Raw genomic sequence first — 14,243 nt, 5'->3', positions numbered from 1 at the left:
GTGTGAACCTCTCCAAAATGCACAAAGGTGATTTTCTTGGATTGATTTGCAAGGAAAAGAGGATTTCCCTGAGTTCTGTGAGGATATGAATAAGACACCAGCATATCTGCCCACCCAGTGCAAACAGGCCAGCATTACATTTGGATGCTTGCAAGAAACACAGCTCCACAAAGCTTCTCTGGGAGAGGGCAGCCTTGGCAGAAAAATGTGGTACTGAAAGTTGCATTCAAAGCATGCTAATATAAGAGTCTCATTAGGCTGACTGCACAATCCACAAAATTCATGTAATTTTTTCCAGGTTTGCTAATCTAGAAGGCAAGAAGTCTGCCCTAGCTTCAAAGCTCTGCTAATAACATCACTGGCTGTTCATGTGTCCATTTTCTTGTCTCTGCACTGCAGAGAAGCTGCCTGTGTTTCAGATGGCTGGGGATAAATGCTTGGTAGTTTTGCCTGTGTCAAATAGCTCTAGTCTGTCTTAAATTTCTGGGAGTTTCAGTGAAATTCTCACTAGTGGAGATAGGGATGGGGGAGAGGAGTGTGAGTGGGCAAGGCAGGGGAGGAATCTCGTGCAGTGAAACAGGCTGAAGGTGGATCAGTTAAATAAACTGGTACATACAATAAATTCTTCCTGCAAAGCTGAATGGCTTTTGCCCATACCCTTAAAGCTGTAATTGCTATGTTACTGCACTGTCATCTCTTGGAACATTAGATCAGGAATGTCTTTGCAAATATGTAGGAATTTAAGAAATGCATCTGGGAAGAACACATTTGCATTTTCCAAGGGAGCTGTGGGAGGTGCCTGCTGCAGGGCTGTTTTGAAGTTCTCCTGCTTGAAATGAATGACATTAGTTAGCGATGAGATAATAGGACAAATATTTCCCTTTGCAGTTCTGAGCCTGGGGTTGCACTTGTGGTCTCTCCCAAGCCGTGACATGCTCAGCTTGGGTTAAGTAGAAGCTGCAGCCATGTCCTGCCTTGCAAAGCACAGGTGCTTGGCATGGGAGAGTAAAGCCTCCCCTCATGCCTGCCGGGAGGCCGGGTCCCTGCTCAGCCTCTGGAGTCGGCATGGCGGGGAGACCATGGCTGGGGACCACAGGGTGATTGTTGGTCTGCTGGTGAGGAGGTGTGGTTTGGCAACCCTCTCTCTCTTGAGCGCACTCCAGCTGGAAAAGCATGCTGTCCCTCTCAGAGAGACCATTAAGTGCATGTGCCCCGTGGCTGTGGGAGAGAAAAAGCGGGATTTTAACTCTAGGATCTTGTGGTTTATGAGGTCAGCCTGTAAGGGTAGATTCAAGAGTATTGCTAATCAGCACAAGTGCTTCAGTCACAGCAGCTCGCCAGAAAAAGAGCTTATCAACCATAAAATCACATTAAAACCTATGTATATTAAAATATTCATTTCTCAAAACCAACTCTGAAATCTCAATTTGTAGCTTCTTATTTTGTTACCACCATGTTGATACCCCTCTGAGAGATTGGCTCACCAGTATGATCCCACTTGCCGTACTGGAGAACGTGATTTCTGCCCATGCAGCCCTCCTGGGATAAGCTTTTGATGTGATGTTTTGTCCCAGAGGTGTGGGCACCAAATACTTTATTCTTGCGTAAATGTTACAGTGCATGCTAAAGGTTAATATAGTCAAAGCTCTGAACTCTGTGCTCCCCAGGGTTAAATGAATAACCACCCTGCCTCTAAATCAGTAGAACAATATTGATGTCACTTGAAATGTGTGTGCTTTGTGAATGGGGCTTAGCTACCTTGTAATGCTGTATGAATTTTTTACCTTAGTGGGGCACATTTTGTAATTGAATAATGACTGTGCTTATAAAATGGGTATTTGTGGAAAATATTTGATGCTAGACTTCTTCCAAAACGAGCAAAATATGGTTGCTTCCTTGATGAATGCTAAGCAGACCTTTATAAAATTACTGTCTGTCTCTTAATTTCTTGTTTGAGCTGCAGCTCTTGGATAATTTAGTGGGGTTTTTTTCAGTAAATTAACCTTTTATAAAACATACTTCTCCAGTTTGTCATGCCAAAATTCAGCAGAGTTCTTATTACATAAAACCAAAGCAGTGAGTGGAGGATCAGACCTGCTGCCTTAACAAGTCAAGGAAATATCATAAATAAGTATAAAATATCATTGTTTGTTTGGTTTGTAGGATCACAACGAGCCTCTTCCCTTGCTGCATCAAGACTGGAACAGGCCATGTCTGAAATAACTGTGCAGAGCAGCACAATGAAGCAGGGACCTGTGAAGCTCTGGACAACTCTTGAACAAATTTGGCTACAAGCTGGTAAGTCCTGAGCTACCTGGAGTTCCTCTTTCCCTCCAGTGATGAATCAAATTACATAAGTATTAACAGAGTAGTTGAAGTCATGAGTTGAAAATCACTCTACTCCAGCAGAAAATCTGCCTATCCCAGATGGTTTTTTAAACACTACTTATTTGATTTTCACCCAAAAAAAATACTGTAGTAGTGTGATTTCTCAGCTCACTTTTGTTTTTCCAAAACACACAGAAAACTTTAGTCATCACTATAATATGCTTTTTGAAAAGGAGGGTAGGTAGTTCTTCACTAACGAATGGTAGCTCATAAGGACAATTCTTTTCATTCTCCTTTTACTAAATGCTTCTCTGTAATAAGACTGGGTAAACCATGTCTTAAATGTGATTTAAGCATTCCAATCTTTGAGGTTTAAGTGAAAATTATTAGGAAGAGCATGTTCTCCACTCTGTCCTTGACTATTTGAACCTCCCAGGGTCTTGTAGGTTGAGTAGCAGTTTGAGACACTAATGCAAAGATGCTGCAACAGAGCACATAAAGGGAAAACAGTGACAAGAGACTCTACCCACAAGCGATCTCCAGACCCATGGAGGGGTTTTATGTAGGACTTTTGTTGAGGAACGGAGTTGCCCAGCACATTCTGCTGTTTGCATTCCAGTGTTTCAGAACTGATAAGAGTTCCAAGCCTGTAATTTTGTTTTTAGGAGACACAGTTTTTCTTCCATAACTGGGCCCACAGTTGCGCACTTGAAATTACCTTTGAGTGCTGTGATTGCTTATTAGATGTCTCACCATTTGCAATGCAGAAAGAAAAGCAGAACCCCCTGGAAAGCTGCTGATAGTTTTCTATTCTTCATGCAGGGGAACCTTTCAAATTCTCATTTCGTTAATCTATGCAATTGACAGTTCTTGCATAAGACCTGGCAGTCTCACCCTGCTTTGCAGCAAAGATTTTCATAGCTGTTTTTGTGGGTAATTTCCTACCAATTAGCCTTTAGTTCTAGAACAAAATATATGACATTGGTTTTGCTACAATTTGATTAATATTAACAAAAGAAGTCACCTTATAGAATGCATCATCCTTTAAGTTAATCACATGTGTTCTCCTTAATGACTTGTGTGGATGTAAATTTCAGTGATGTGCTGTGGGCTTCAAAATCACCAGCAAGATCATGCTTTATTCAGTTTATACTCCTGATTTAAGGCTGCAGAGAGGGCTGGTGGGGAGCAAAATAAATGGAGTTTATTATGATGAGAAGTCAGGTGTCTGTTGTCCATCATCCTACAGCTAGCTCTAGGCAGTTTACATTTTTGCTGCTGTCTGAAAAGACAAAAGCAATAAAGACCTATTGCTTGCTGTGAATTGCTATGATTGCTTTTCAGTGTGAATAGAGTGCCTTTCTGAAAGGTGTTAATTAATTCTTTTAGATAGAATTTATATTTATAAGCTGTAACTTTTCTCTCTTATCATTTTGTAAGCCTTTGTTTTGCATCATGCTTAGTTTTAGCTGGACTTGATTCAGGATTGATATTTTGAAAACATGTACTGTGACTGCTTTGTAATTTCATTACCGAAGTCAGTTATTGTTATAGATGCAGCTTAATGAGCTCCTGCTGGGGTACTGGCCATTCTCTTCTCACAGTAGTGTGGAAGCTGCTGGATTCTGGTATCCTGAGGGATGAAGAGAGGTGCAGGTATTTGGGGTACTTTTTCCTCTCTGTGGAGGAGGGCACAGTGCCTGAATAATTAGAGGACTTCTTGGAAGTGGGTTGGCCTTAGGCTGAGATTAGTGAATGGAATAATGCAAAGGGTGTCACTGACCTTCACTACTAGGATCTTTCCTGTCTGAAAGGAGGGGAAAGGAGGAACAAGCATACTTGTAAGAAGTACCTTCCAAAACAGATATTTCATAGACAACAAATTAAACAGACATGCATGGTTAGAGGAAGTTGAGGTAGTCAGGTGGTTTTACATTAAAGCTCACCCCAAAATTAATGGCTGTGGAAAGCAGCAGGCAATTAGTGTAATATTCTGATACCTGCCTATGGAGTCAGTTGATGTTCATGGGAGGTCTGCATCAGTATTTTGTAGATTTTCGTCAGGTTTAGCTTGGACTTGTCCTTTTTCAATCAGTGACTCATCTTGTGACTCCAGGCAAGTTGCCTAACTTTTTCATACCTCAGTGTCCTATCTCCAAAGGGAAAAAACATTAATCCGCCTTTGGGAAATGACTCGTGTGTTGTTGTTTTTGTTGTCATTAACACTTGGACCTTTTTAGTGTGACTCATAAATCCTTAGATAAAGTTATTACAATTTCCTAACCTCATACTACAGTGAATTTATAACGAAGCATCCGTCCTTCTCAGACACTCACAGGACACAGCTGGCCGTGTCTCTGTGCACGGGTAGGGGTTGAGAGTGCCAGGTTGCAGTGGTGTCTGGGTGCCATTAGAGCCATTGCAGTTGCCATGCCTTCTCATATCCCAGGGCATGAAAGGTAATGGTACCAAGCAGCTGGTCCAGTTAGAACTTTGTGCAGTAAGACTGGGAAGAGGCACACAAAACCAGCAATTCAACAGCTCTACAGGGCTGCTCTTACAGCCTTCCAGTAGCCAGGCCAGGCCACAATGCCAACACATCTAATTCCAAAAGGGACTGTTAGGGGGTGGTACCTATCCAGTGATGCTTACATAGGGGTATCCTTAGTGTATCATCCTGCAGCTGCAGTAGGAGTTCCTGCCATGTACAGAAGTGTCCTCAGTCCCTCCAAGCTGGAGCTTGTTCTCTAGCACGTTTCACAATTAGCTTGTGAGAGTATGTGTGTTCCCTTAAGAGTGGCTGAAGGGAAGGCTGTGAACCCTGTGCAAATAGTTAATTCCTTTTGTGTTGTGATGAAGATACTTATTTCACCATAAAAGAGCATACACTTAGTGGCTTTATCTGTAATTTTTCTGGGTTTGTGACCAGCATAGTTTTGTAGGGAAGACAGTAAAGCACCATCTTTGGATGTGCAGCTGCTAAATCGAAATGCGTTGCACTGTAACAGATGCTGTACCTTGTCTTTCCCTGCAGCAATGCCTAGTGATCTTTGGCGAGGTAATTTTTTGTAGCCTCCTGTAAACAAGGAGCTGCTTGATGGATCTGTGGTCTCTAGAAAGAGTCCTTTCTCTTTCAAGCATCAAAATAAAACTCTGAATTCTCACTGTTGATCTCATGTCCAGCCATCTCTTACAGGACCACCTGGGAGTACAGTCATCTGCAGCACGGAACTTGGCACATTGCCTTAGTGGGCTTCCACATCTTCCTGTTTTCTGCACAGGTAGTCACAGCTTTGGAAGAGCAGTGTGCTGTCCTCAAAGACTAAAGACGTCCCCTGCAGCAGGCATGCTTGGAATACTAACAGGCATATTCTATTTCCAAGTGTTCTGCAGCAGAGATTGTTAACACAGCTTGTCTGGTCCCTTTTAACAATAACCCCCTTAGTCCTCTTGAATATAATGGCTGCTTAAAAAGAGTCATCTCGGAACACTTTAACATTTATGAGCCTAAACATTATTCTTGGCCCCATGTCTGAGAAACAGCTCATTTCAGGGAGTACTTAGGAACAGTGCTACAGTGCACATGCTGTGGTGGTGCAGCTCCAGGAGAGGTGTTCATTATGCAATCCTTATGCTCATTCCTCCTCTTTGTTCTGCTTTTCATGGCTGAGAGCTTGAATTCAAGTTTGAGAAGAGGCAAGGAACTTCTGTGGCCCTGGTAAAGCTTGTTAACTCCTCCCTCTTCCTGCAGGAAGAGCTGCAAGGGGAATCCTAGAGATTAGTAGTGCTAGTACTTCTAACAGTCATGCCAGTGCTCCTCCGTTTTGTTTAGAAAATAGAGTCATGCTGTTTGGCTAAAGAAAATACACTTGAAATCCTTCAAATTTACAACCAAAATTTACCTTCATTCAGCATTTTTATAAGATTACTTTTGACCCAGAGAGCAAAGCATGTCAGTATTGGAAAGAAATAGTGTTAATAGTTCTAGGCTCTTTGGGTAACGGGAATGATTTTTTTATCCAAAGTATGTGTGATTATATTTCCAGGCAGTAATAACCATATGCTCTATTTATACAGAGCATTTTAGAATGCTACAAGCCAGTTTTAATATGAGTTCTAATATTCTAGCTCCTGTTACTGTATTATTTTAAGCTTTACTTTTAACTACAAGGTCCACTTTGTTTGTCTTTACTAGTAGTTTATATCTGACAATTTAGCTTCTTGACTAACCCAATACTTTACCAAATATGGCCACTCACAGCAAAGTAGGTCTGGTAATTTGATCTAAGTTTGGCTAAATGCCTGCTAAGCTCAGCCTGTGAACCTCACCAGGTAGACCCTAAGGCTAATTTAAAGGAGGATTTAGAGAAAAATGACAAGGATACTATTCCATGTACTCACACTGGGGCTGGAGTGGGCTACCTGCTGTCTCAGTAACATGCTAAAGTTTAACCTAGGAAAAATAGTTTCTACTGAGCATGCTACAAACAAGAAATGCAAAGAGAGCCAGTGCAGCAGAGAACAGTGAGCTAATGGAAAAACATCTGCTCCCCCGAGTTATGTACAGCAGGAACTTTTTTTTTCCCTTTCGCAAAACACTTGTGATTTATTTATTTTATTCCATATGGGCCAGTTCCTGGGAAAAAGCTGTGTTAGAGGAGATGGGCTTTGTTCCACAAGAAAGTGTTGTTTGGGCCAGTGGGCTGAAGTCTCCAACGTGCTGGTCTGCAGCCATGGAGCCGGATCCTGGCAGCAGCCAAGGGTGCAGCCAGGCCCTCCCCTGCTGCCCCCTGCTCACCCAGCAGAGCTTGTGTTTGCACAGCCTGCACATGGGCACTTCAGTGTTTCTCCTTCTCCAAGCTTTTAGCAGTCCTAAGCCCCCCCAAGTTATTAGCTCTGATATTAAAGGTGTTAATCAGGTAGGGGAGACATCTTTATTGATATTGCCAGAATGGCTGGGTCAGATACTGTCCTGTAATGCAGCGCTGGTTGTTGAACCAATTCTAATTTTTTTTTTTTTTAAGTGCTTCCAAATTTTAGAATTTCAAGTTTAGACCTTCCCTATTCACTGTTTGAGTTCTTGAGCTCCATAAATGTTGCTAATTTTTGTGTGTCTTTACAGTGACACAAAGCACTGTGAAAAGCTGGAACCTGGTGAGGGGGAAACAGGAGAGAGTCCTGTATTACACTTCTATTTCTGAGAAGAATAAAGGTATCCTACAACGATGGCTCCCCTGCAGTATTTACTTCCTAGGAGGGATTAGGAACACTTCAGCTGGTGATAGAAATGGTAAAGTGAGCTGGTTTTGTCCCCTTCAAAAGGAAGCCAGCAGCAATTCTGCTGAGCCTCCTGGTTCAGCAAGGTCTGTTCTAGACTTGTGGTAGAGACTAAAGATCACCAAATTCCCCATTTCTCTTCATCTGAACATTCTCAAGAGGGATTAATAAGTTTTGTTCTACACTTTCCAGTTTGATTTATTTTATTTTCTGTCAACAATAAATTCAAAAAGTCAAAAGGATTCTTGCAGCCTTATGTCAGTACAGGGCATTTGGGATTGCCTCCTCCATTCCTGAGCCTTCTGGGTGTTTCTCATTGCTGGAGCAGTATGTGAAACTTTGTGGACTGGTAATTCTTTGGCATGGATGATCTTCAAAGAGCACATACCTTTTCTCAAAATCTGGGACATGCAAACATTCACATGTGTCTTGAACACCTGTGATGGAAACAGGCAGCAGCTACCAATGCCTTTTGTTTAGCATTCTGTAGAAAATTTGCCAAGAGACGGAGAGAAACCTGTTGCACTGCCAGAGAATGACTGAGGGTACTGAAAAGTAGCATTTCCTCAGCTGCTCAGTAAGTTTGGACAAGTGATAAAATGTACACAGGCATGAAGAAGGAGGCAGGACATTTGTTCATACCAGAGACAGAAAATAGGAAATTTTACTTTACTTAGTCATGTTTTGACTGCACCATTTAGTGTTGAAGGTAGCTTGTGGCTCTTACGTGTTGCTTCCAAAAACCTTCACTCTAATACTGCATTTGTAAATAAAGAAGCCTGGTGGTCATTTCAGGCCCTGTGAAACCTGAAGCTTGGGAGTTTGAAGCCAGTCCCTGGAATTCCATTTGCAGGCAAAGAGAGGGTGTAAATCTGTTGCCTCATTCAAAAGAGCAAGTGGCTGAGCTCAGGTGTATGGTAACAAGCAGCAGTTTCTGTACTTCATTTCTGTTTCAAACGTTTGCATCAAATGAAATTATTGTAGTCAGGATATGCCTGGAGGAATCTTCTGTCTAATCTGCCACGAATTGTCAAGCTACTGCCTGCAGAGTGGTGTCATAGCATGGAACAATGACTAAACCTCATCTGCCAGCAAGGAAAGGCAGTGGGGGGACCCTTTGTCATGGTAATAGCTCGGTAGTCACTGTTGATGGCAGAGCTGTCTCAGAGTGGTCTTTCCAGCTGGCTAAGGGCTCCTGCAGTAACAAGCATTAATAACTCTTGAAGGCAGATGATGTGGAACAGAAATCACCTTCCAACACCCTCACAGATGCTCTCACCTTCTTGAGTGTGAATGGCTGCTCTGCACAGTACCATCCTGCTGGGCATTTGGCTGTTACCCTGGCTGTGTCACTATGCAGTAACATTTTTGGGGTGGACAAGAGTGCTTTAGGTGCATCAGGCACACGCAATGAAGGGATGTGGAGCAGTCTACTTGGTGGGAGTTAAGTGCTGCCTCTTGGATAACACCAAACATAATTCACAAGTAACGAAATTTTAACTCTTGCATTGTTCACATTGCAGAAAAACATTTCAAATCTATTCAATTTCTTTAGGCTAGAATTAAAATTGTTGTTGCAGTGACAAGCACTCTCACTCTTGACACTGCTTTGAAATGGGGAATAGAGTCAATGTTTAAGGTAATGTTGAACACTTCTGTTTCTCAGACAGCAATGTGATGTGGATGTGACTGAATTACACTGTTGTTAGACCCCTGATGGACTTCCTAACAGAACTCTGCAAATAATTTTATCTTGGACAAAATAAAGGGCCTGACTGTAGGACACCCAGCTTTGTCAGTGTTCTGGGAATTGCTCTTGGTCTGTGCATTTCTTAGGGGTCTTTGGAGAGCAAGTAGATGATATGCTTTTGGCAATTTTCACTTGATTAAGGATCTTCACTGTAGATGAGCTTAAATGCTAGCAGAAATAGCTGAAAGAACGAGGAGCTTGTAATAGAAGTTAATAATATTCTCAGTGTGGAGGCGTGCTGCTCTCAGGGACTGGGCCCAGCATTAAAACGGGTGCATCAGTCCAGTTGCAAGTCCAGGCAGAAGAGGCCATAGCCACAAGACAGCAGTTGTTTGGAAGAACAGCAGAATAGTTTGGGCATTGCAAGAGAGCACAAACAGGAAACAAAAAGTGGATCTGAGAAAGGAATTAATCGCACTAGGCTGAGCCTTGAAGTCAGCGGTTCATGGTCTCAGGGCACAGGCTTCAAAAACTGAATGCAAGGAGAGATCCAACCTGTCTTGGCCCATCCATGCAGTGCACTGTCTCTTTCCTGTAGGTAAGAGTGCTGAAATATTCCCTAATGTCATTCACACTCAGAGTTTCGATCATTACTCCAGAGAGAATAATAGATGAGTGGTACATGCAGGATCATCATCTCTCTGCTCAGTAGCATTCAGAGAGCTTTTAGGTCAAACCAGAATGTAAATTTATTGAGGTTTTTATGGAGATGGTGTTAAGTGAGAGAGAGCAAGGAAGCTTGGTTTTAGATTCAAAGCTCTGAAGAAAGTCAGTACCAAGAACAATCTAGTGCAATAATGAGAGGTTCATAAATGGTTTCTCTGAAGCATTGACCCTTTCACAGGATAAGATTTACAGATACTAGATACCTCTATACCTCTGTCAGCATGAGAAGGTACTCTCTACTTTGAAGTGGAACTAGATGCCAAGTCTCTATAACAGAACTTCCTCACAAGGGCTGCAAATTTGGTTAGATGTTATTTACAGTAAAATTAGGTTATATAAGGAGATGGCTGATTAATCCAATGGTCAGGAAGCTGCTAACCCAGGTAACATGAAAGCAGGTGTTTCAGTACTTTCAGTACCACTGAGAGTTTTACCATGGTAAATTTAATAGGTCCTTGTTTTTTGAGTTTGATTTCAGCCTCTAGCTGTGTTTTTGTTCCATGTTACATAAGCATATCTTGTTAATCTGTAAATAAAATGAGTGTGTAATAGAAGTGAAAAATGAGTTTACAGAAAACACATTTTAATGCAGACCTAAATGATGTCCTTTAATGTCTATTTTTAGCTGGGTAGCTAAAAATTTTAGCACTCCTTTCCTTTCATAACCAAAAGGCACCCCTCTCATTCTTTTTTATGCAAATTAGGACTCCCACACCATTAAATCATTTTTATTGACTATTGAGTCTGCAAAGAAATGGACTGAGCTTTAATATGCTACATTACCATACCATAAAATACAATTTGTAGTTCTTATTTAGATTCTGCGTTGCTGTACTTCCTCTAAATAATTGTTATTACTGAAGAAGATTTACAGGCACCATAGAAAGACTAAGTGCTCTCTATTTTGCATGCATTGAAGCACCATGCATGATTTCACATCTAAACCCGCTCGCTCCCAGTTCTCTTCTGAAATGAAACAAGTCACACGGTGCTCTTAGTTGCTAATAGAGCTTTAAGTATGGCAGTATCCAGAACTTCTGCTGACTTCAAACAGTGCCAGGATTTCACCCCTTCTTTTGTGCTGCTGAGTTTGTGCAAACTTTGGGGATGGGGTGTTCATCTTCAGGCTGTGAAGTGTCACTTTGCACATCCCCAGGCTCATTAATGCCACATGCATGGCGTCAGCTGCTATGCAGCACTTGGCAGGAAAACACTCTGTTCCTTGGAAGTGCAAGGAAAATACTGTCCTCCCACCAATTTTTGCATAAGGCTGTGCACATATTCAGCTTGACAAGGTACATGGCCTTGCCTTCTGTTATTATAGATAGCTGCAGCCTCTTGGAGCCAAGGGAAGGGATGCATGCAAAGATTTTGTGATTAACCAGGAAGAAATGTGTATGAGTCATTCTGAAAGAGTATAACTCTTCTGAAGGAACTAATATTTTGCTCATGTTGACAGCCTTGGAGAATGACATTTATCTTGTACCGCAACCTAGGGATGGCTGAGAAATATTCAAGCATTTTCTCAACAGTGTCTCACCCTTCTTCTAGAAAGGTCACCTCAGAAGTGGAAGGGTGTTCAGCCATGCTGTCATTTCACTACAGAGTCATTTGTGGTGTGCCAGTAGAAATGCCATTTATGATCCCAGTCTCATAGGCCAAGGTGGAGCCTTCCCGTGGTCAGACAGGGGACTGCCTTTGAGATGCTTCCCTGCTCACCTCTAGCAAGCTCCATGTCACCAAGCCAAGTCCCCACAGTCATCTGGGTCTCCCAGTGTTTCAAAATTGCAGAGTTTCAAAGATATTCAAGAGGAATTTTCACTCTAATTTCCCCCCTCACAGAGACTTCTTAAGAATATTCACTGCCTTAAAAAGTCAGGACATTTAAGGTTGTGTCTAATTTCAGAATTGTTATTCTAAATCTAGAGCCTGAATTAGTAATTTTGAATTGGACTCTTGAACTGTCAATACTTACTGCATGACATCAGTTAAAAATAAATAAGATAGAGACACTGAGTTTTTGCAGTGAGAGCATGTAGAACACAGGTTATGGGCCAAAGAGCAATGCCTGCCTGAAAGAAGAGAATTATTTTATCTACTTACATGCTTACATGTGTGTGTATGTATATAAAAGCAGTTTCCCTTTTCAATTACATCTGGCAGTGAAAACTGAGTATCACTTTTTTGACCTTTTGAAAGAATATTTCAGTTGGAAGGGATCTACAACAATTATGCAGTCCAACACCACAATTATCTAGTCCACATCCTGAGAAATGTGAAAGTTCAGCCATGAGATATGTTATGAAATTTATCATGAGACATTATTTTATTAACAAGTTGACATTCAAACACATAAATATGCCTGCTACATATTTTTTTTCTAAGAAAACCACTAAGATAGTTGCTGATAGTTCAAGAAAGTAAGTTAGCAGTCTCTTCCAAGAGCTGTATTTTGTTTTTCTGTAATGTATGAGGATGTAAATGGGTGAATACACAGTATAAATAAGTTTGGATTATAAGAGCCTTTTGATTTTAACACTCTGAAAAATTAAGAGACAGTTGTCTCATAAACTTGCCAAATAAGAAGAGAAAAACACGTTTAGTCATCTTTTTAAATGGGAAAGTACTCTCCTTAATAAGTTATCCAGTGTCCAGCTCAGATGTGTCCTATTACTCTGACATTTTTGAAGTTCTCAGTAGACAGTGGTAACTTACTCTGTTCTTTTTTTCTCCCCCAGATTATTTGGAAATACCTGTGATGACTCCAAGTAGCCTCCTTAGGACTCAGTTCAGCACTATTTACCTTCCCAGTGGAGGAATCCTTAAGGCCTTTGTCAGGACATCACCCAAAGGTGTCCATGAACATCTGTGTAGATCCCTTAGCATTAGAAAAAGATACATTCAGTGAATCCAGTCATGATAATAAGCACTAACCATAGTATTAAGCATTGTGCAGGATCATGGCCTCATATTTTAATATGCTTAAGTCAGATGATATATAATTAATATGAAGAAAGGTCTCTGCTTCATTTCATCTATTGGCAGGGTGTTCTTTGCTTTATTTTTATGGCTTGGTGTTTTGTTTTTCCTTCAGCTGAACTCTTCCTGGAACAGCAGCATCTCAAAGAAGCAGGCTTTTGTACCCAGGAGGCAGCTAGTCTTTTCCCCACATCTCATGCTGTACTGTACATGCGTGGGAGGCTTGCAGAGATGAAAGGCAATTTGGAGGAGGCTAAGCAATTGTATGATGAAGCTCTCACCGTGAATCCAGCTGGAGTGGAAATTATGCACAGCCTGGTGAGTTTGCAGGGGCTCAGCTCCATTATAGTATTTATGTTCCTGATTAACTGTAATAAGAGGGGAGAGGGCTTATGCTTGCTCTGGATGCCATTGTCTTCCTAATCCTGAGAGCAAGTGACCATTCCAAGAATAAAGTGGGTAGTTTGAACCTCTATTTTAAGACTGGATTGAATTTTTTTTAACTAATTAGGACTTGTGTCAAAAGTAAATATTTTATTTGACAAAGGCTGACACTTCTGGGAGTCAGCTCACTTACATTGTCTTTGCTGCTTTTCCTACTAACTGTTATACATTTTAAATAAGCAGTACACTGATGTTTGAAAGTTGAAAGATCAGAACTAAATCACGATAGATAGGCAGAGAGATGTGGGGTTTGTAAAACTTGGGCTGGTTTCTTGCATTTGCTAAAATCAAGATAAGCTATGAGTTTGCAATAAAATGAATCTGTTACTGTTATAAGCTGCAGCTTAGTTCCAGCCTTATGTAGGGGCAGGGACTCCACACTTGTGGGGTTTTTTTTGGTAACACTCCTACCCAGCAAGTATTCTTTTTGTGTGGCACCAAGCCCAAAACTATTTTCCAGACACTGGGCCTGGGGCTTAATAACAATAATAATTATACAGGGACCTTTGTGGAAGACCAAAAGCCAGTTCTCCTGTGAAATCAGAGCAGTTAATCATATTTCATCAATGCTGTGTCTTGTTAACTGTAGCCCTTACCAGGTCTCTCAGTAATTTTAGAAGTTTGTCTTGACTAACGTAATTTTTACAGGAATTCTATATCCATGTGACTGCTTTGTGTCTTTGCTAACATATTTGTATCTCCTGGCATAAATTTGGTCCCGATGAAGCTTGCTGGCAACTCCAAAACTGAAGGAGTATCAGTGTAAAAGAGATCAAACATTAAGTGAAGTTACAATTAG

At 41.3% G+C, this 14,243-nt stretch overlaps 1 protein-coding gene across 3 annotated transcripts in view; it reads left to right on the top strand.

Moving 5' to 3' along the window:
• TTC7A (tetratricopeptide repeat domain 7A) overlaps nucleotides 1–14,243 on the top strand; it is a 167,910-nt gene that overhangs the window by 117,628 nt on the left and 36,039 nt on the right. For all 3 annotated transcript variants that reach the window (XM_084201685.1, XM_084201687.1, XM_084201686.1), the window contains 2 exons: nucleotides 2,164–2,298; nucleotides 13,116–13,318. In XM_084201685.1, coding sequence (XP_084057811.1) covers nucleotides 2,164–2,298; nucleotides 13,116–13,318 — 338 coding nt within the window. The remainder of the gene's footprint in view (nucleotides 1–2,163; nucleotides 2,299–13,115; nucleotides 13,319–14,243) is intronic.

Source organism: Fringilla coelebs, assembly GCF_963513975.1.
Source record: "Fringilla coelebs genome assembly, chromosome: 3".
In the NCBI taxonomy this organism is placed as follows: Eukaryota; Metazoa; Chordata; class Aves; order Passeriformes; family Fringillidae; genus Fringilla; species Fringilla coelebs.
This window is presented reverse-complemented; position numbering and strand designations above follow the sequence as displayed.